The sequence below is a fragment of the Leucoraja erinacea genome, chromosome 20, assembly GCF_028641065.1.
Source record: "Leucoraja erinacea ecotype New England chromosome 20, Leri_hhj_1, whole genome shotgun sequence".
NCBI lineage: Eukaryota > Metazoa > Chordata > Chondrichthyes > Rajiformes > Rajidae > Leucoraja > Leucoraja erinaceus.
The window spans coordinates 20,585,224-20,607,261 of record NC_073396.1 but is presented as its reverse complement, the minus strand read 5'-3'; the positions used below and the strand labels follow the sequence as shown (position 1 = coordinate 20,607,261).

Here is a 22,038-nt window from a genome sequence, read left to right as displayed (position 1 = left end):
CAGCTGGAAGAAACCCATAGTCACAGGAAGAACATGCAAACTTCACAGACAACACCCGAGGTCAGAATTGAACCCGGGTCTCTGGCGCTGTGAAGCACTGGCTCTACCCGCTGTGGGCCAATGGGCTGCAGGATCTCCTCCCTTGACCCGACACAATAACGACACCCAACTTAAAGTCTGAGAAGGACAAGTTAGGTTTGCTTTCATGTTTATAATAAATAAAGATATCCAGATGCCAAGATCAGGAATGTGTTTTTATTGCATTGAAAATTCTGATTTTGTTTTTTAAAGACCATGATGTTTAATTCCTGGCATTTACTCTAAATTCACACAGTCACGATATTGTAAAGAGTAGGGGTGACTTCCCCAAAGGTCCCAACCAACACTGCTGCCACCTGAGGATTCGGTTATATATCTCCGCTGTTCCCAGCAGATTACTGTGGTTGTCACATGACAGTATTTCCAAAATTCATCACTGGCACAAAAACACTAGGAGGATGAGAAAGGCACTGTTCTTTGTAATGGCAATGAATGGAAGGCACTGTGTTAAGGCGAGAGGGACAAAGTTTAAAGAACAGAAAGTGCCAGAGTAAAGGGCCTGTCCCACTTGGCCGTCATTTACACGTCATCTGTAAAATAGGTTGTCGCGTCGTGACGCACGCATTGCGCATGGTGAGGCATGGAATCGCATGTGGTGGCGCGAAGTATCGCGCGGCGCTCCAGGATTTTGTAGCGTAACAAAATCCTCGCGCGCCACCTGCGTGACGTATCACGTACGCACGCTGACGCATTGGAGTCGGATGCTGACGTCCCGTCTCACGTGTATTGTGTGGTGACGCATGGTTACGTCGCCGTGTGCCGCAGGTCATTCTAATGACGTGACGCGCACCAGACGGCTGTGCTGGAGTGTGATTTGCGCGCAACATCGCGCATCACGACGCGTCGACCTATTTTACATATGATGCGTAAATGAGGCGCAAATGACGGCCAAGAAGGACAGGCCCTTAACTCATCAGGTTAGGCAGCAGTTCTGGAGAACAGCGATAGGTGATGTTTGAGTCGGAACCCTTCGTCACATCCAAAGCATCGCATATCCATGTTCCAGAAATGCTGCCTGACTGGCTGAGTTACATTTTTTTGTAAACCAGCATCTGCAGTTCGTTCTGTCTAAAGTTTACCTGGAACATGCTGCTAGGAGTGGTGGTGGAGGCAGATGGGATAGTGGGGTTTAAGAGGCTTTTGGATACGAGGGGAATGGAGGGATATGAATTATATACAGACAGAGGAGAATAGTTTAACTGGCATCATGTTTGGCACAGACATAGAGGGCCAAAGGGCCTGTTCCTGTGTTCTATAACACAGGAACTTAATTAGGCCATTCGGCCTTTGGAGCCTTTCCGCCATTTAATCATGGCTGATCTATCTTTCTCTTCAAACCCCATTCTCCTGCCCTCTCCCTTGTCGTGGTTTGTTCTATGTTCTCACGATACCACAAAGAGAGTGTTTCTTTGTAGCAATGTCGGTTCGCTTCTCGTGATTCGCTTTTCTTTAGTTTTTCAGCTGGAAGGCAAACACTTGCAACATTGGAAATGAGCAGTTGCAGTATTTCACTATAAATGTTGCATTTGGTGGTATCACCCTGGTGCTATGATCTGCAGATGCTGGTTTATACCAAATATAGACACAAAGTGCCTAGATTAGTAATTGAGTGGGTCAGGTAGCATCTCTGGAGAAAAAGGTGATGTTTCAGGTGAGGACCCTTCTTCAAACTTCTTTGGGTTACTCCAGCACTTTGTGTCTATATTTGACCCTGTAACTATTTGTTTCAGTGGAGAGTGAGATGTGAATGAGTGAAGACACCCCTCCTCAGATCCTCGAGTAGACGTTTTGGCACAAAGCTAAAGGCAGATTGGACCCAGTTGTGGCCAATGCAGTTAGTTCTCCCACAGCCTAATTGGCAGGCCAGACTCAGGCAACCTCCACAGGACATTCAACAATGTAGGATGGCACAGTGGTGCAGCAATAAAGCTGCTGTCTTGCAATGCCAGAGACCCGGGTTCGACCCTGACTACGGTTGCTGTCTGTACGGAGTTTACACGTTCTCCCTATGACCGCGTGGGTTTTCTTCCACACTCCAAAGACGTGCAGGTTTGTAGATTAATTGGCTTCAGTAAAAATTGTAAATAGTCCCTAGTGTGTAGGTTAGTGCTGGTATATGGGATGATCGCTGGTTGGCATTGTCTTGTTTGGGCCGAAGAACCTGTTTCTACACTATATCTTAGAAAATAAAAAATATTTCCCAATTCATCAGGGATTTGTGTTTGTTGCCATGGAGATTAGTTCACCAAAAAGCAGCGGGGAGGCACCACATCCTTGGGGTGCTGCCCTGCCCTCAGGTGGTGTGTTCATGTTCCCTCCTTCATCTCTGCCTCACCCTTTGTAAAATAATTTGTGTTTTCCACATCAGAAATCCGTCATCCTCACACACCCAGAAGGCAGGATGTTTGCTTGGTCCCAGTGATAATGGAAGAAGCGCGTAACTATGGCTCAAAAAGGCAACCAGTATCATCAAAGACCCACACCACCCTGGCCACGCACTCATCTCGCTCCTATCATCAGCAAGAAGGTACATGAGCCCGAAAACCCTGACCATCTGGTTCAAGAACAGCTTCTTCCCAACACCCAGCAGGATCTTGAACACTGCACAACACTAACCTTAACTATAAACTTCAATGGACTGTCTTTGGCTGCATTAAGGACTTTTGGTTTTGTGCATTGTGTTTACATGCCTGTTATCAATGGTTCTTTTATTGTCGCATGCGTGAAGTGCAAACGCACAGTGAAATTATTTTCTTACTAACAGCCCAGTTGAGTATTGCCATAACTAAGCACATCCCCGATGTACAGAAATAGTGCACTGATCCCACATGCAAGAGACGCCATGTTTTGGCACCATGCTGCTGCCAGTAAGAATTTCATTGTTCTGTTGTTGGTACATTTGACAATTAAACACTCGACTCTTGCCTGTACTCAATACACTGACCGATTCAGGGAAGTGTGCCTGGGAGTTGTGCTGTTTGCAAAATGTCGCCACAGTATGGCATGTTTTTTTGATCCTCAATTTTCTCATCAGAACACAATCAGTACGAGTTGGCAGCAACACTTCCTCCTCGATAACCATCAGCACGGGGGCACCTCAAGGCTGCGTGCTCAGCTCCCTGCTCTACTCACTCTATACTAATGATGGTGTAGCCGCACACAGTTCCAACTCCCACAACTGCCGACAGCAGCACCTCTTTTGGACCAATTACAGTTGATGATGAGTCAGCGTACAGGAGGAGGTCGATCGATTGACCAAACACAGAACAATAACCTCGCTGGTGCCAGAACAACCACCTTGCTCTGAACGCCAGTAAAACCAAGGAACTGATTGTGGACTTTGAAAGAGGAAGGAAAAGTATCTACAAACCTGTCTTCATCGACGGGATGGTGGTGGATAGTCAACAACTTCAAGTTCCTGGTTGGACACATCTCTGAAGTTCTGCCCTGGACCCAACACAATGATGTATTCATGAAGAAAGCCCATCAATACCTCTACTTCCTTAGAAGATTGAGGAGCTGTATGTCAATGGATACTCTTGAACTTCTACAGGTGTACAGTAGAGAACATATTGACTGGTTGCGTCACTGCCTAGTTCGGGTGGCCAGGAATGAAGATGACTGCAAAAACAGGTGAACACTGCCTGGTCCATCATGGGTACTGATCTCCCCACCATCAAAGTGATCTACAGGAGTCACTGGCTCAAAAAGGCAGCCAGCATCATCTTGGCCATGCTCTCATTTCACTCCTACCATTGGGAAGAAGAAACAGGAGCCTGAAAACCAAGAACAGCTTCTTCCCACTTGAACACTACACAACACTTACATCAAATATGAACTATATATTGTCTTTGGTTGCACTAAAGACTTTAGGGGGTTTTTGCACTGGTTTTATGGTTATTAATTTATTGATTTTTTTGTTTATTATATATTACTTATGTGTGTTGTGTTTAGAGACCTGTTAAGCTGCCTCAAGTAAGAATTTCATTGTTCCGTTGTTGGTACATATGACAATTAAAAAGTCTTGACTTGACTCGACTCTTGTTTGTACTCAACACACTGACTGATCCAGAGATATGTGCCTGGGTCTGGTGTATGGAGAGCAACAGGGAATATTATCCAGGACAAAGATCCCCACATGATCCACAGTCCAGTCACCACCTGCATCGTCCACTACTGGGACACTACTACTCCATCCACTGGTGTAGGTGTATTCTGCAACTCCCACATCAGTCCCAGAGTACAAGTAGCACCACACCATCACATCCTCCGCACTGGGTCCATTTATCCCTCGTCCACCATTGTCATCGCTTCAATGCCCTGGTCCTCCCCACCCCGACAACCAGTGTGTTGCGGGTGCCGACCCGAAACGTCGCCTGTCCACTCCCTCCACCGATGCCGAGTTCCTCCAGACTTTGCGCTTTAATCAATATTCGAGCGCCTGCAGTTCCTCGTATCACCAACGCACAAAGTGGCTTCACCGACGACACCACATTCCCAAAGACAACGGGATCCGCGAGTATTGAGATCCCCGAGTCTCAAGAAGGAATAAACAGAAAACCAAATTTAAAATGTCCCCACCTTGTCAGCTCTATCACTACTACAATAATGAACCCCAGGACCTCAGCTTGAGGGATACGGGATCTGTGGTCTTCCCATCGAGGATGGGTGGTCTTTAGGAGTCGAGGTACTTGGGCACGTCAGCGTGGCTCTCCCGGATAGAGAAAGGAGTCCAGGCGAGGATCTGCAGGAGCGCGATGCACATTGGCGTCAGGCAGACAAGCCCAAACATGACACGGTGAAGATCCTCCAGGCCACTGCCAGAAAGAAACAAACGGGACAGAGTTATCTTCTCAAAGAGCACCAGCAAACTCTGCCTCTGCAGGGCTAAACATTCCAGGGAACAAAGCATAGGAAGACAGACACAAAATGCTGGAGTAACTCAGCAGGGCAGCATCTCTGGAGAGAAGGAATTGGTGACGATTTGGATCGAGACCCTTCTTCAGACTAAGAGTCAGAGGAGGGGGAGACTAGAGAGATGAAAATGTTCAGAACAAATCAGAGTCGTCATCGATGACCAAGGAAAGCTGGAGCCCACAATGGTCCATTGTTGGCTGTGGCCATAACGAAGGGATATGAACAGTGAATCTAGCAGGATGACTGGGGCGGGCGAGGGAAGGAGAGAGAGAGAGAGGGAATGCAAATTGGAGAAATCAAAATTAATAGATGCCCAAGCAACGTAGGCTACAATTTCCATGTAGCTTCATGTAAGTGGAGGAGGCCCAGGATAAAAGATCATTATGGGAATGGGAAGCAGAGTTAAAATGTTTGGCAAAGGGAGAAGTTGGGGCCAAACCAACTAAAGACATGGCCTACAGCAAACAAATAGTTTTGTAGGTTAATTTAGATTTGAGATACAAGACGGAAACAGGCCCTTTGGCCCATCGAGTACGAGGACTCTGGTCTGGCTGCCTTTGGAGTTTAATTTAGTTTAGATTAGAGATACAATGGGGAAACAGGCCCTTCGGCCCACCGTGTCCACTCCGACCCTCACATACTAGGGACAATTTACATTTATACCAAGCCAATTAGCCTCCAAACCTGTACGCCTTTGGTGTGTGGGAGGAAACAGAAGATCTTGGAGAAAACCCATGCAGGTCAGTGGAGAATGTACAAACTCTGTACAGACAAGCACCTGTAGTCAGGATCGAACCTGGGCCTCTGGCGCTGTAAGGCAGTAGCTCTACCGCTACACCATCGTGCCGCCCAATGGAGTATTGAGTGCAGTTCTGATTGCACCATTACTGGGAAGGATGTGGAGATTTTGGAGAGGGTGCAGAGGAGGTTTACTGGAATGCTACCTAGATTAGAGGATATTAGCTACAGGGAGAGATTGGGCAAACTTGATTTTTTTTCTCTAGGGTGGAAATGTCAAAGATAAATCATTTTAACTTCCCTTAGATGGAGCTCAGAATACCCAAAACATTCATTCTAATTCTTGCTCCACATATGCTGCTTGACTGGCTGAGCAGGTTTAGGGAGTAGTTGTATTATTATAAAGTTTACTAATGTACAATGACAATATTAGTCTGCCACTATCAAATCAAATATAATTAATCAATCAAATTAATTAATCAAGTCAGGTACAACAGGAAGAGCAGGGGAAGATACAGAGTCAGAATATTGTTCCCAGCATTGTAGCGCATCAGTTCCAGAGACAAAGTCCAATGTCCGCAATGGAGTAGAGGTGAATCGGACAGTACCATAGCTTATGGAAGGACTGCTCAAAAGCCAGATAACAGAGGGGAAGAAGCTGTTCGTGAGTCTGGTGGTACACAATTCAAGATTCTGTACCTTCTGCTGGGTGGGAGTGGGGAGAAGAAGGAATGACCGGGGTGGGACAAGTCTTTGATGATGTTAGCTGCTTTCCTGAGGCAGCATGAGGTGGAGATCATTTCTACCATTGTTAGTGTTTGCTTGCAGTAATAACACTGGCGACTGATTCTGTTGCCCTGGTGTATTCTTACCTTTGGTTAGTCAGTGTAGCGATGTCCTTCAGTTTCTCGTAGTCATACTGATTAAGTATGGTTACAACCAGCATGGGTGCTAGAGACTGGGCCGGCTTTGTAAACAGGGCGTTGGTTCCGAACACCATGGAAGACAGCGGGAAGCTGGGCAGAGTCAACACCACACATTCAAGTAAATTGCCAACATCTACTAATATAGATAGAGCTTGCATTTCTATAGCAACTTCCACATCCCTTACATAAAACAATAAAACACAGGAGCAGAATTAGGCCATTCAGTCCATCGAGCCTACTCCTTCATTCAATCCATAGACATTGGAGATACAGTGCGGATACTGGCCCTTAGTCCCACCGAGTCCACGCCGACACTAACACTATCCTACACAGTAGGGACAATTTACAATATTACTGAGACCAATTTATCTACAAACCCGTCCATCTTTGGAGTGTAAGAGGAAACCGGATCACCTGGAGAAAACCTACGTGGTCACATGGAGAACATACAAACGTTGTAGAGACAGCACCTGTAGGATCAAACCCGGGTCTCTGGTGCTGCAAGGCAGCAACTCTAGTGCAAGTTTGTAATTTAATTGGCCCTCTGTAAATTGTCCTTAGTGTGTAGGGAGTGGATGAGACAGTGGGATCACATAGAACTGGTATGGATTCACAAAGAACTGCAGACACTGGTTTACAAAAAAAGACACAAAGTGCTGGAGTGACTCAATGGGACTGACTGCATCTGTGGAGAACATGGAGAGGTGACGTTTTAAGTCAGAACCCTCCTGGCTCCAATTATGCAGGTGAGTTGATGACAAAATGAAGAGAATAAAGTTGGATAAGATTAGCGTAGGGTGAGTGGAAATAGTTGGTCGATGGTCAGCATGGACTCAGTGGGCTGAAGGGCCTGTTTCCCTGCTGCATTTCTCTCTATGACGTACCTGCGTTTATACTTCTGAAGGTCGGCGTCAATAATATCCGCCAGAGGCAAGTTAAAGAGGCTGAAGGCTGCCGATACCATCACCCTGAGAGGCAACAAGGACAAGGATCAAATGATTCACGTCAACAAAAGCCACTCACGACAGTCAGGGCAGGAAGATGGACACACAGTGCTGGAGTAACTCAGTGGGTCAGGCAGCAATTGCAGAACATGAATGGATAGGTGACGGTCCGAGTTGGGATCCTTCCAGGTCAAAGCAGGAAGGCCTCCAGATTCAGACCCAATTCGGTCCATCTGGTCTGCTCCACCATTCTATCACGACTGATCTATCTTTCCCTTTCAACCCCATTCTCCTGCTTTCTCCGTGTAACCTATGACACCCTGACTAATTAAGAATCTGTCGATCTCCGCTTTAAAAATACCCAATGACTTGGCCTCCACGGCTCTCTGGGGCAACAAATTCCACAGGTTCACCACCCTCTGGTTATAGAAATCCCTCCCCATCTCCATTCTAAAAGGAACGTCCAACTATTCTGAGGCTGTGCCCTCTGGTCCAAAAGATCCATGCATTTTTAATCTTTAATCTGTCCATTCCCCCCACAGATGCTGCCTGACCTGCTGAGTTCTTCCAGTGCTTAGTGATTTGATGCGATCACATCACCACAATGAGGGGAAGTGGCTGGAGGGCCGTGCGTGACTGAGGCTCCCAGATGGCCACGGTCTACAGGGAGAGGTCGCCGAGCCCACCCCCTCCCCCCTGTAGGGGGAGCCACCGAGCTCACCCCTCCCACCTGTAGGGGGAGCCACCGAGCCCACCCCTCCCACCTGTAGGGGGAGCCACCGAGCCCACCCCTCCCACCTGTAGGGGGAGCCACCGAGCCCACCCCGCCCACCTGTAGGGGGAGCCACCGAGCCTGCACCTGCTCGGACCTGATGACCAGAGACTGGGAGGACGGAGCCGGTGATGATGACGGATGTGACGGGCGAGGAGCGAGGCCGGTAAGAGAGGAGACGGAACCAGGGTCTGGTCTACCACGCCCTCGAGGTTGGCTGCGGGAGGCTCCCCCGGGGAACAAAGGCAGACGGGCGAGGAGATGGACGTCGGTTCACAGGTCGACCCGCACGTCCAAGGAAGGCAACGGCTGGGAGCCCCACAGCAGCCTGGGCCTCGTATAGAATGGGAGCCGCTCAAAACAACTAGAGCTTTGAAAATGGTGCCTTTGCACTTGGCACATGTGACAATAAAAACTCCACTGAACAATGGAGAGATGTAACACTTACATGTTCCCAACGAGGAAGAAAGACAACAGGTAGTAATGAGATGGACCCAAAATCAGCATGACCGTCGCACTGCACAACTCCAGATAGAAGACAGAGAGGATGATTTTGTAATAACCATACTTCTTCAACAGTGAATGGCTGCTGAGAACCAAGAGCTGGGAAGAGACGAGAACACATTCAATGGAGATACTGGGAACTGCAGGTGCTGGTTTACAAAAATAACAGAAAGTGCTGGATGAACTCAGCGGGTCAGGCGGCATCTCTGGGGAGCATGGATAAGCGACATTTCGGGGCTTCAGGCTGTACGAAGGTCCCGACCCAAAACATCACGTATCCGTGCTCTCCAGGGATGCTGCCTGACCCCACTGAGTTACTCCAACATTTTGTGTCACTTTTTGTAAACCAGCATCTGCAGGGGGAAAGAGATGAAGTTTACAGGAAGCGGAACAACTTTGGAATAAACCGAGGAAGGGGTGGATAATCAGCGGTGGACAATTGGTTACTGGGCAACCGTGCCGATGTGCAGCAAGCTGAGCTAGGAAGGGAGAGGATTTGGGAATGGAAAACAGGAATGGGGGAGGGGAGAGAGGGGGGGGATGGGGGAATGGGAGGGATAAATGGGGGGGGGGGGGGGGGGGAAGGGGGAGGGGGGGGGGGGGGGGGGGAAAACGGGGTGTTGTTCTTTCACCAGAGGGGGATGGGATTGAGGAACAGGAGTTGTGGAGATTTTCAACAGGATGGCTGACCTGGGGACAGATGAAGCCAGCTCCGTACATGATGCTCTTCGCCATGGTCGGCAGCAGATTGCGGGGGATGAGCTGGTCAGCGAAGATCATCATGAAGTTGTTGAGGAAGGCCAGGTGGAAGACCTGGAAGAAGTTCATGCTGACGAACAGGACGAAGTTCCTCTGGGTGACGATCTGTTTGGTGAGGTAGAAGATGGAGCTCCAGGAGAGGTTGGGGGCGTTGTTCGCCATGTCCTTGGCCGACCTCTCGCCCTGCTCGTATTGACTGACGCAATGCTGCCCGCTGTAGACCATGCAGGCGAGGGCCAGCGCGGCCACAGAGAGGACGACGAGCTGGAAGTGGGAGAAGTTCTCCATGTTGTTGGAGAGGAGGCCGCAGAAGAGGACGCTGGAGGAGCCGGCGATGGAGGCCACCTGGTTGTATTTGATGAGCTGTAACCGGCTCTCGTGCAGGTTGGAGATCTCAGCGAAGAGCGAGCATTGGGCCAGAAGCACAAAGGTGAGCATCCCGTCATAGGCACACAGAGCCACCAGCAGGTGCAGCCCGCACAGCCAGTCACCCTCCGTGTATTCCCGCCAGGGAAACCACGGCAACAGGAAGGCGGCAGCGTAGAGTGGGGCGCCGTACAGGATGGAGAGGCGACGCTGTGAGCAACATGGTAGCCTGGAGTTGTCCTGCAAGTAGCCAAAGAGCGGATCGTTGAAGGCGTTCCACACCATGAAGATCACCTGCGGAGAAAAGGTGGTGGTTAGACATCGTCACCAGGTCAGCTTTATTACTGTCACGTGTACCGATCCCAACCTCATGTCCCGTCTGTGTGGAGTTTGCACGTTCTCCCTGTGACCGCATGGGTTTGTCCCAGCATCCTCCCACACTCTAAAAACATGTGGGTTTGTAGGTCATTTTGCTTCTGTAAATTGCCCCTAGTGTGTGAGATAGAACTAGTGTTGGTTGGTGTGGACTCAGTGGGTCAAAGGGCCTGTTTCCATGCTGTATCACTAAATCCAAACCAATGAAAAGCTTTATGGACAATAGACTAGGTGCAGGAGTAGGCCATTCAGCCCTTCGAGCCAGCACCGCCATTCAATATGATCATGGGTGATCGTCCACAATCAGTACCCCGTTCCTGCCTTCTCCCCATATCCCCTGACTCTATTTTTAAGAGCCCTATCTAGCTCTCCCTTGAAAGCATCCAGAGAACTAGCCTCCACTGCCTTCTGAGGCAGAGAATCGCACCGTCTGTGTGAATTTTTTTTTTCCTCATCGCCGTTCTAAATGGATTACCCCTTATTCTTAAACTGTGGCCCCTGGTTCAATTTTTGTCAATTTTTGCGCTGTAAATAATTATGGAAATCGGGATAAGCGTGTGAGACATTTAGCCGACTTCAGAATTCCAACAGTGAGGAGAAATGACGGTAGATAGAAGCGAGAGCTGAAGGGACAACAACAGCCAGAGTGCTTGGCGAATATTGGCCTTTTTTTCTCACTGCATTTCATCAACTAAGGCATTATTTGTGTTTTTTCTTGATTCCTTTGGCATCTAAAAAGTTTCAGAAGTGATAAATTTGCTGTAATTTTTTTAAATCGCCCATGGTTCCCAAGTGGGTTTTTACATACAAAATGAAAACGCATCTGAAGAAAAATTTACAGCAAGATTTATCACTTCTGAGAAGTTTTAGATACCAAAGGAATAAAAAAAAACACAAGTAATGCCTTACTGCCGATATAATGCAGTGAGCAAACGCGATAATTCCAAATATTTTCAATTCCGATATCTGCACGGCCAATGTTTACCAAGCGCTTTAGCTGCTGTTCTCCCTTCAGTTCTGGCTTCTCTTTACCTTCATTTCGCTTCACTTTTGGAATTCTAAAGTTATGTCTCTCACACTTATTCCGACTCCCACAAATTTTTTCAGAGCAAAAATTCAAAATTTTGGCGGCTTTTAACAGGTAGGAAAGCACGAGTTTCTAGCATTAATAACATATACCGGAAGTGACGGATGTCCTCCAGATGGATTGAGCGGCTCCGTGCGTCGAGCCCTATGACCCAGTGACCTTATGTGCAACCGCCCTATTGAGATAGATACTTATTACTGTCACGTGCATTGGGGTACAGTGAAAAGCTTTGTTTTGCATGATATCCTAACAGAACAGATAATACTATACATAGATATAATCAAGTCAAACTCAGGTACAATAGGTAAGAACAAGCCACCCTTCTTCAGACTGATTCTCACCTCAGAACACGGATACAACAGTCTTATTGTGTAAAACAACACAAGGTTTAATCTCCTCCTTCAAAAACAAACTCATGAATCACATTAAAACCACAAATTACAATGCAAAAGCCTGCAGCTTCCCTCTGTATCGACCCAGCCCCAACAACCACAATCTGATCCATACAAAACCCAAGCACTTTCCTCCTATCTTCCTGAATGACTTTATGCTGCTTCTTGCCATACATCTCATCCCCCAGAATTTAAGGTAGAGCCGCAGCATCACAGTGCCAGAGACCCAGGTTTTATCCTGACCTCAGGTGCTGTCTGTGTGGAGTTTGCACGTTCTCCCTGTGACCGTGTGGGGTTCCTCCATGTGTTCCGGTTTCCTCCCACATCCTAAAGACATCCAGGTTTGTAGGTTAAAGTGTGTAGTGAGTGGATGAGAAAATGGGATAACATAGAACTGGTGTAAATGGGCTATCGCTGGTCAGCGTGGAGTCGGGGCCCTTCCTTAGAATCCTCCTACACTCCCCCTGCCAGCCTTCTACCATCTCTGGACACTTTTATTTCTAATTCCTGGAGCGATGTAAAAAGGGTCCCAACCTGAAACGTCGCCTGTCCATTCCCTCCACAGATGCCACCTGACCCACTGAGTTTCTCCGGCAATTTGTAATCTTTGTCATCATTCTGGTTTAGAGATACAGAATAGAAACAGGCTCTTCAGCCTACCGAGTTCGTGCCGCCATTAATCGCCCTTTCATACTAGTTCTATGTTATCCCACTTTCTCATCCACTCCCTACACATTTTACAGAGGCCAATTAACCTACAATCCTGCACGCCTTAGGGATGAGGGAGCAAACCAGAGCACATGGAAGAAATCAACGTGGTCACAGGTAGAACGTGCAAACTCCACACAGACAGCACCCGAGGTCAGGATTGAACCCAAGCCTCTGGCGCTCCAAGGCAGCGGCTCTACCTGCTGCACCTGAAGTTCCCTGCATCTCATTTAAAAGCGTAGTCAAGAACTGTACAACTCACCTGCGCCTGTTGAAAATCTCCCTCAGAAATCTTGTAGCGGTTTAAGAAGAGCTTGACATAGTAGAAGCTGAGGATGTTGTTCATGAGGCCAGCGGCCAGCGTGGTGAAGGAGAAAGCCAGCGCATTCTGCTGGATCCCCAGCCAGCCCATCTTCTGCTGCATCACCAAAGAGAATAACAGAACACAGAACAGTACATCTCAACCTGCCAAGCCCAACCCTCTAAACCTGTTCATGCACCTGTCCAAATGTCTTTACCCAACATGATGTCAAGTTAAAGTGTTCTCCCCAGCCTGCACGTGATCCACCTCCCATCCAATCCCTCCATATCTACATACAGAACTAAATATCTCTTAACCACTGCTATCAAACCACTGCTGGCAGCATGTTCCAGTCCCCCACCACCCTTTGTGTAAAGAAAAACTTGCCCCCCATATCTCCTTTATTCTTTGCCCCTCTCACCTATAAGCTATGCCCCACACATCTCCTTCAACTAAAATATATGCCTTTGATATCTTAATGTCAAAGTTATCTTTGACATTTCCACCCTGAGAAAAAGGTTTGCACTGTCTACACGATCTATGTCTCTCATAATTGCCTCTTCTAATTGTATATAGAAACATAGAAACATAGAAATTAGGTGCAGGAGTAGGCCATTCGGCCCTTCGAGCCTGCATCGCCATTCAATATGATCATGGCTGATCATCCAACTCAGTATCCCGTACCTGCCTTCTCTCCATACCCCCTGATCCCCTTAGCCACAAGGGCCACATCTAACTCCCTCTTAAATATAGCCAATGAATTGGCCTCAACTACCCTCTGTGGCAGAGAGTTCCAGAGATTCACCACTCTCTGTGTGAAAAAAGTTCTTCTCATCTCGGTTTTAAAGGATTTTCCCCCTTATCCTTAAGCTGTGACCCTTGTCCTGGACTTCCCCAACATCGGGAACAATCTTCCTGCATCTAGCCTGTCCAACCCCTTAAGAATTTTGTAAGTTTCTATAAGATCCCCTCTCAATCTCCTAAATTCTAGAGAGTATAAACCAAGTCTATCCAGTCTTTCTTCATAAGACAGTCCTGACATCCCACGAATCAGTCTGGTGAACCGTCTCTGCACTCTCTCTATGGCAATAATGTCCTTCCTCAGATTTGGAGACCAAAACTGTACGCAATACTCCAGGTGTGGTCTCACCAAGACCCTGTACAACTGCAGTAGAACCTCCCTGCTCCTATACTCAAATCCTTTTGCAATGAAAGCTAACATACCATTCGCTTTCTTTACTGCCTGCTGCACCTGCATGCCTACCTTCAATGACTGGTGTACCATGACACCCAGGTCTCGCTGCATCTCCCCCTTTCCCAATCGGCCACCATTTAGATAATAGTCTGCTTTCCCGTTTTTGCCACCAAAATGGATAACCTCACATTTATCCACATTATACTGCATCTGCCAAACATTTGCCCACTCACCCAGCCTATCCAAGTCACCCTGCAGTCTCCTAGCATCCTCCTCACAGCTAACACTGCCCCCCAGCTTAGTGTCATCCGCAAACTTGGAGATATTGCCTTCAATTCCCTCATCCAGATCATTAATATATATTGTAAATAGCTGGGGTCCCAGTACTGAGCCTTGGGGTACCCCACTAGTCACTGCCTGCCATTGTGAAAAGGACCCGTTTACTCCTACTCTTTGCTTCCTGTTTGCCAGCCATTTCTCTATCCACATCAATACTGAACCCCCAATGCCTTGTGCTTTAAGTTTGTATACTAATCTCTTATGTGGGACCTTGTCGAAAGCCTTCTGGAAGTCCAGATACACCACATCCACTGGTTCTCCCCTATCCACGCTACTAGTTACACCCTCGAAAAATTCTATAAGATTCGTCAGACATGATTTACCTTTCGTAAATCCATGCTGACTTTGTCCAATGATTTCACCACTTTCCAAATGTGCTGCTATCCCATCTTTAATAACTGACTCTAGCAGTTTCCCCACTACCGATGTTAGACTAACTGGTCTGTAATTCCCCATTTTCTCTCTCCCTCCCTTCTTAAAAAGTGGGGTTACGTTTGCTACCCGCCAATCTTCAGGAACTACTCCAGAATCTAAAGAGTTTTGAAAGATTATTACTAATGCATCCACTATTTCTGGAGCTACTTCCTTAAGTACTCTGGGATGCAGCCTATCTGGCCCTGGGGATTTATCGGCCTTTAATCCATTCAATTTACCCAACACCACTTCCCGGCTAACCTGGATTTCACTCAATTCCTCCAACTCCTTTGACCCGCGGTCCCCTGCTATTTCCGGCAAATTATTTATGTCTTCCTTAGTGAAGACGGAACCAAAGTAGTTATTCAATTGGTCCGCCATATCCTTGTTCCCCATGATCAACTCACCTGTTTCTGACTGCAAGGGACCTACATTTGTTTTAACTAATCTCTTTCTTTTCACATATCTATAAAAACTTTTGCAGTCAGTTTTTATGTTCCCTGCCAGTTTTCTTTCATAATCTATTTTTCCTTTCCTAATTAAGCCCTTTGTCCTCCTCTGCTGGTCTTTGAATTTCTCCCAGTCCTCCGGTATGCTGCTTTTTCTGGCTAATTTGTACACATCATCCTTCGCTTTGATACTATCCCTGATTTCCCTTGTTATCCATGGATGTACTACCTTCCCTGATTTATTCTTTTGCCAAACTGGGATGAACAATTTTTGTAGTTCATCCATGCAGTCTTTAAATGTCTTCCATTGCATATCCACCGTCAACCCTTTTAGAATTAATTGCCAGTCAATCTTGGCCAATTCACGTCTCATACCCTCAAAGTTACCTTTCTTTAAGTTCAGAACCATTGTTTCTGAATTAACAATGTCACTCTCCATCCTAATGAAGAACTCAACCATATTATGGTCACTCTTGCCCAAGGGGGCACGTACAACAAGATTGCTAACTAACCCTTCCTCATTACTCAATACCCAGTCTAAAATAGCCTGCTCTCTCGTTGGTTCCTCTACATGTTGATTTAGATAACTATCCCGCATACATTCCAAGAAATCCTCTTCCTCAGCACCCCTGCCAATTTGATTCACCCAATCTATATGTAGATTGAAGTCACCCATTATAACCGTTTTGCCTTTGTCACACGCATTTCTAATTTCCTGTTTGATACCATCTCCAACTTCACTACTACTGTTAGGTGGCCTGTACACAACACCCACCAGCGTTTTCTGCCCCTTAGTGTTTTGCAGCTCTACCCATACCGATTCCACATCCTCCAAACTAATGTCCTTCCTTTCCATTGCATTAATCCCCTCTCTAATCAGTAAGGCTACCCCACCTCCTTTTCCTTTCTGTCTATCCCTCCTGAATATTGAATATCCCTGGATGTTCAGCTCCCAGCCTTGGTCACCCTGGAGCCATGTCTCCGTGATCCCAACTATATCATAGTCATTAATAGCTATCTGCACATTCAACTCATCCACCTTATTACGAATGCCCCTTGCATTGAGACACAAAGTCTTCAGGCTTGTTTTTACAACACTCTTACCCCTTATACAATTATGTTGAAAAGTGGCCCTTTTTGATTTTTGCCCTGGTTTTGTCTGCCTGCCACTTTTACTTTTCACCTTGCTACCTATTTCTTCTACCCTCATTTTACACCCTTCGGTCTCTACGCTCACACATTTAAGAAACCCTTTCCCTTTAACTCCATCCTCCACTGTCCCATTCAACACCCCACCCCCCTTATTCAGTTTAAAGCCACCCGTGTAGCAGTGGCAAACCTGCCTGCCAGAATGCTGGTCCCACACCTGTTAAGATGCAATCCGTCCCTTTTGTACAGTTCCCCCTTACCCCAAAACAGATCCCAGTGATCTAAGAATCTAAATCCCTGCGCCGTGCACCAGTTCCTCAGCCACACGTTCAGGTCCCGTATCTCCCTGTTCCTGCTCTCGCCAGCACGGGGAACTGGAAGCAAACTGGAGATAACAACCCTGGAGGTCCTGCTTTTCAACATTTTTCCGAGCTCTCTAAAGTCACGCTGCAGAATATTCATCCCCTTCTTTCCGACATCGTTTGTGCCGACATGCACTACCACTTCCGGATGTTCACCTTCGCCCTTGAGGATTTTCTGCACTCTGTCCGTGACATTGTGTAGTCCGTGACATTGTGTAGCATATCCACCGTCAACCCATTTAGAATTAATTGCCAGTCAATCTTGGCCAATTCACGTCTCATACCCTCAAAGTTACCTTTCTTTAAGTTCAGAACCATTGTTTCTGAATTAACAATGTCACTCTCCATCCTAATGAAGAACTCAACCATATTATGGTCACTCTTGCCCAAGGGGGCACGTACAACAAGATTGCTAACTAACCCTTCCTCATTACTCAATACCCAGTCTAAAATAGCCTGCTCTCTCGTTGGTTCCTCTACATGTTGATTTAGATAACTATCCCGCATACATTCCAATAAATCCTCTTCCTCAGCACCCCTGCCAATTTGATTCACCCAACCTATATGTAGATTGAAGTCACCCATTATAACTGTTTTGCCTTTGTCGCACGCATTCCTAATTTCCTGTTTGATACCATCTCCAACTTCACTACTACTGTTAGGTGGCCTGTACACAACACCCACCAGCGTTTTCTGCCCCTTAGTGTTTTGCAGCTCTACCCATACCGATTCCACATCCTCCAAACTAATGTCCTTCCTTTCCATTGCATTAATCCCTCTCTAATCAGTAAGGCTACCCCACCTCCTTTTCCTTTCTGTCTATCCCTCCTGAATATTGAATATCCCTGGATGTTCAGCTCCCAGCCTTGGTCACCCTGGAGCCATGTCTCCGTGATCCCAACTATATCATAGTCATTAATAGCTATCTGCACATTCAACTCATCCACCTTATTACGAATGCCCCTTGCATTGAGACACAAAGTCTTCAGGCTTGTTTTTACAACACTCTTACCCCTTATACAATTATGTTGAAAAGTGGCCCTTTTTGATTTTTGCCCTGGTTTTGTCTGCCTGCCACTTTTACTTTTCACCTTGCTACCTATTTCTTCTACCCTCATTTTACACCCTTCGGTCTCTACGCTCACACATTTAAGAAACCCTTTCCCTTTAACTCCATCCTCCACTGTCCCATTCAACACCCCACCCCCCTTATTCAGTTTAAAGCCACCCGTGTAGCAGTGGCAAACCTGCCTGCCAGAATGCTGGTCCCACACCTGTTAAGATGCAATCCGTCCCTTTTGTACAGTTCCCCCTTACCCCAAAACAGATCCCAGTGATCTAAGAATCTAAATCCCTGCGCCGTGCACCAGTTCCTCAGCCACACGTTCAGGTCCCGTATCTCCCTGTTCCTGCTCTCGCCAGCACGGGGAACTGGAAGCAAACTGGAGATAACAACCCTGGAGGTCCTGCTTTTCAACATTTTTCCGAGCTCTCTAAAGTCACGCTGCAGAATATTCATCCCCTTCTTTCCGACGTTTGTGCCGACATGCACTACCATTTCCGGATGTTCACCTTCGCCCTTGAGGATTTTCTGCACTCTGTCCGTGACATTGTGTAGTCCGTGACATTGTGTAGCATATCCACCGTCAACCCATTTAGAATTAATTGCCAGTCAATCTTGGCCAATTCACGTCTCATACCCTCAAAGTTACCTTTCTTTAAGTTCAGAACCATTGTTTCTGAATTAACAATGTCACTCTCCATCCTAATGAAGAACTCAACCATATTATGGTCACTCTTGCCCAAGGGGGCACGTACAACAAGATTGCTAACTAACCCTTCCTCATTACTCAATACCCAGTCTAAAATAGCCTGCTCTCTCGTTGGTTCCTCTACATGTTGATTTAGATAACTATCCCGCATACATTCCAATAAATCCTCTTCCCCAGCACCCCTGCCAATTTGATTCACCCAACCTATATGTAGATTGAAGTCACCCATTATAACTGTTTTGCCTTTGTCGCACGCATTCCTAATTTCCTGTTTGATACCATCTCCAACTTCACTACTACTGTTAGGTGGCCTGTACACAACACCCATTGAGACACAAAGCTTCCAGGCTTGTTTTTACAACACTCTTACCCCTTATACAATTATGTTGAAAAGTGGCCCTTTTTGATTATAATTCTATCAGGACTCCCCTCAACCTCCAGCATGTGTCCACAGCACTGTATCCCCTCACCACTGGTTACATTGTATTTGGTCAACGTTCACACTGTATCCCCTCACACTATTAGTTACTCTGTATCTCACTCACACTTACAGACCTGCAGGCCAGCCCCCGCTCCCTCTGCTCCCACTCTCATCCCCACACCCACCTTCTCTCCCCCCATCCCTCTCTTCCCTCTACTCCACCCCCCCCAACCAGCCCACTCCCCTCCCATCCCCCACACTGCCCCCACTCCCACCCCCCCCAGCCCCATCCCCCCACACCGCCCCCATCCCCCACTCCCCCCCCAGCCCCATCCCCCCATCCCCCACACCCCCCCCCCAGCCCCATCCCCCACTGCCCCATCCCCCCCCCCCAGCCCCATCCCCCACTGCCCCCCATTCCCCCCCCCAGCCCCATCCCCCACACCGCCCCCATCCCCCCCCCCCAGCCCCATCCCCCCTCCCCCCCCCCACACTCCCCCCCCCCCCCAGCCCCCCCCCCCCCCACTCCCCACCCGCCCCCCCACCCCCCCCCAGCCCCATCCCCCCCCACACCGCCCCCACCCCCCCCCCACAGCCCCCCCCCCCACACCGCCCCCACTCCCCCCCCCCAGCCCCCCCCCCACACACCCCCCCACCCCCCCCCCAGCCCCATCCCCCACCCCCCACACCGCCCCCCCACTCCCCCCCCAGCCCCATCCCCCACACCGCCCCCCCCCCCCCCCCCCAGCCCCCCCCCCCACACCCGCCCCCACTCCCCCCCCAGCCCCATCCCCCACACCGCCCCCAGCCCCCCCCCAGCCCCATCCCCCCCCACACCGCCCCCCATTCCCCCCCCAGCCCCATCCCCCACACCGCCCCCACCCCCCCCAGCCCCATCCCCCACACCGCCCCCATTCCCCCCCCAGCCCCATCCCCCACCCCCCCCCCAGCCCCACCCCCCACCCCCCACACTCTCCTCTCCTCTCTCCGCCCCTCCACACTCACTCACTCTCTCTCCCACCTCCCGCGGTTCCGTCTCCACAAACTCTTCCCGGAGCCGGAAGTGCAGCGCGCGCCATGGCCTCCCCCCCCCCCCCCGTCCGAACCCGCGTGTCCCTGACTCCTCCTCCCTCCATGACTCCTCCCTCCTCCTCCCCCCACCACAGCCGGTGGGTTTCGGCCTGAAACGTTACCTATTTCCTTCGCTCCATAGATGCTGCTGCACCCGCTGAGTTTCTCCAGCATTTTTGTCTACCTTCGATTTTCCAGCATCTGCAGTTCCTTCTTAAACACAACCTCTCCACCACCGCCACCTCCCTGTGGCGGCCGGGACTGTGCGCGCGCGCGCGCACACACACTTCATTTAGGAGCAGTTTCTTCCCAACAACCTCAGGCTATTAAACATTACAACCTCCAAATAAGCTCCAAACTACAGGGACTTGGGGGCATTGTTTGTGTCTGCACTATTATTGTTTGTGTTATATATATATATATTCTGAACTTTAGTTGTTTATTCCAAGTTTTATAGACTACTATGTTCACATATCTGTGATGCTGCTGCAAATTACAATGTCATTGTTTTGTTTCAGGACATATGACAATAAAACAGTCTTGACTCTTCCCCGGGTGCTCCGGTTTCCTCCCACATCCCAAAGACATGCCAGTTTGTACTTTAATTAGCCTCTTTAAATTTCCCTTGTGTGCAGGGAGTGGATGAGAAAGTGGGATAACAGAGAACAAGTATGAACAGGCAATCGATCGTTGGCATCGACTCAGTGGGCCAAAAGGCCTATTTCATTGCTGTATCTCCAAACTAAACAATTTATGTGTAGGATGGAACTGCAGATGCTGGTTTACTCCGAAGATAGAGACAAAATGCTGGAGTAAATCAGCGGGACAGGCAGCATCTTTGGAGAAAAGGCATAGGTGACCCTTCTTCGGACAGTCAGGGGAAAGTAGAAACTAGAGGTATGAAAAAGCACAGAACAAATCAGAATCACAGAGGGTGGAACAGTGAGAGGGTGTTGCAGAACTCGCACCCAAAACGTCACCTACTCCTTTCCTCCAGAGATGCTGCCCAAAGATCTTTGATGCTACCTGACCGGTTGAGTAACTCCAGCATTCTCCTTATAAACACGTTGTGTTTTGACCTTCGTTCGTGTGTAGTATCAATGTGGAGCCAGGAGGTGTCAGCCTCTGCACATTTCCTCAGTGAGGTTTACTGTAGCGATTTTGGATGTCCCTGTATCATGCTTCATGAAGAAGGGTCTCGACCCGAAACGTCACCCATTCCTTCTCTCCAGAGATGTTGTCTGTCCCGCTGTGTTACTCCAGCTTTTTGCGCCTACCTTCGGTTTAAACCAGCATCTGCAGTTCCTTCTTCCACATTATGAATCGTGTAACTGGTCAAATTTTTCCTTCAGTCTATCTCTAAACCAAGGAAATGAAGATGGAGACAAACAAACCAATAAAGTGTGAAAGGAAATCTTTTTTGACAACACAAATCTCTGCTTGTACCACTTGCCAGGCTTTGTCCTCCCTTTCAGCTTTCTCCTCCCCCCCCTCCCCACCAGCACAATTGGCCTGAAGGACCTTGACCCAAACGTTACCTGTCCATGTTCTCCAGAGATGCTGCGTGACCTGTTGAGTTAATCCAGTACTTCCTTTTAAAAAAAAAATCAGCACCAGCTGTACCTTGTGTCTACAATTCTCAGCTGTGTGTACAAGGTCTTACAATCCCTGTGTCCATGGCCCCATGGTGTCATAGTTATACAACATGGACACAGGCCCTTCAGTCCGTCATCTCCATTCCATCCTATGAATGCCAGGATACCTAGATCCATTGAATGCCAGGCGCCAAAAACCAGAGATTAAAAATCACGTCCAGATCGCCGCGTGCCGCTTGGTGTGGGTGGAGGGTCTATCTGACTGCGACTCAAAGGATAAAGTACAACAGAACACTGTGTTCGTACCTGAATTTATCAAACCAGCCCTCTCGATTAGTTTAGTTTAGGGATACAGCGCAGAAACAGGCCCTTTTGGCCCACGG

The 22,038-nt window shown here is 48.3% G+C and overlaps 1 protein-coding gene across 4 annotated transcripts; it reads right to left on the bottom strand.

Annotated features, from left to right (window-relative positions):
• Positions 1-241: 241 nt before the first annotated feature.
• On the bottom strand, positions 242-20,100 carry mfsd13al (major facilitator superfamily domain containing 13a-like). 4 transcript variants are annotated; one of them, XM_055651573.1, is made up of 7 exons: positions 19,999-20,100; positions 12,850-13,005; positions 9,591-10,319; positions 8,845-8,999; positions 7,565-7,648; positions 6,627-6,770; positions 242-4,916 (listed from the first exon to the last, which is right to left on the bottom strand). In XM_055651573.1, exons 2-7 carry the CDS (start codon positions 12,997-12,999, stop codon positions 4,775-4,777), a joined length of 1,404 nt encoding a protein of 467 aa, XP_055507548.1. In that variant the 5' UTR covers positions 13,000-13,005; positions 19,999-20,100; the 3' UTR covers positions 242-4,774. The 4 variants fall into 4 exon arrangements, with proteins under 4 accessions (XP_055507548.1, XP_055507549.1, XP_055507550.1 ...); XM_055651574.1 differs by having other exon boundaries at positions 19,995-20,082; XM_055651575.1 differs by lacking the exon at positions 19,999-20,100 and adding an exon at positions 11,580-11,662 and having other exon boundaries at positions 12,850-12,986.
• Positions 20,101-22,038: the final 1,938 nt, after the last annotated feature.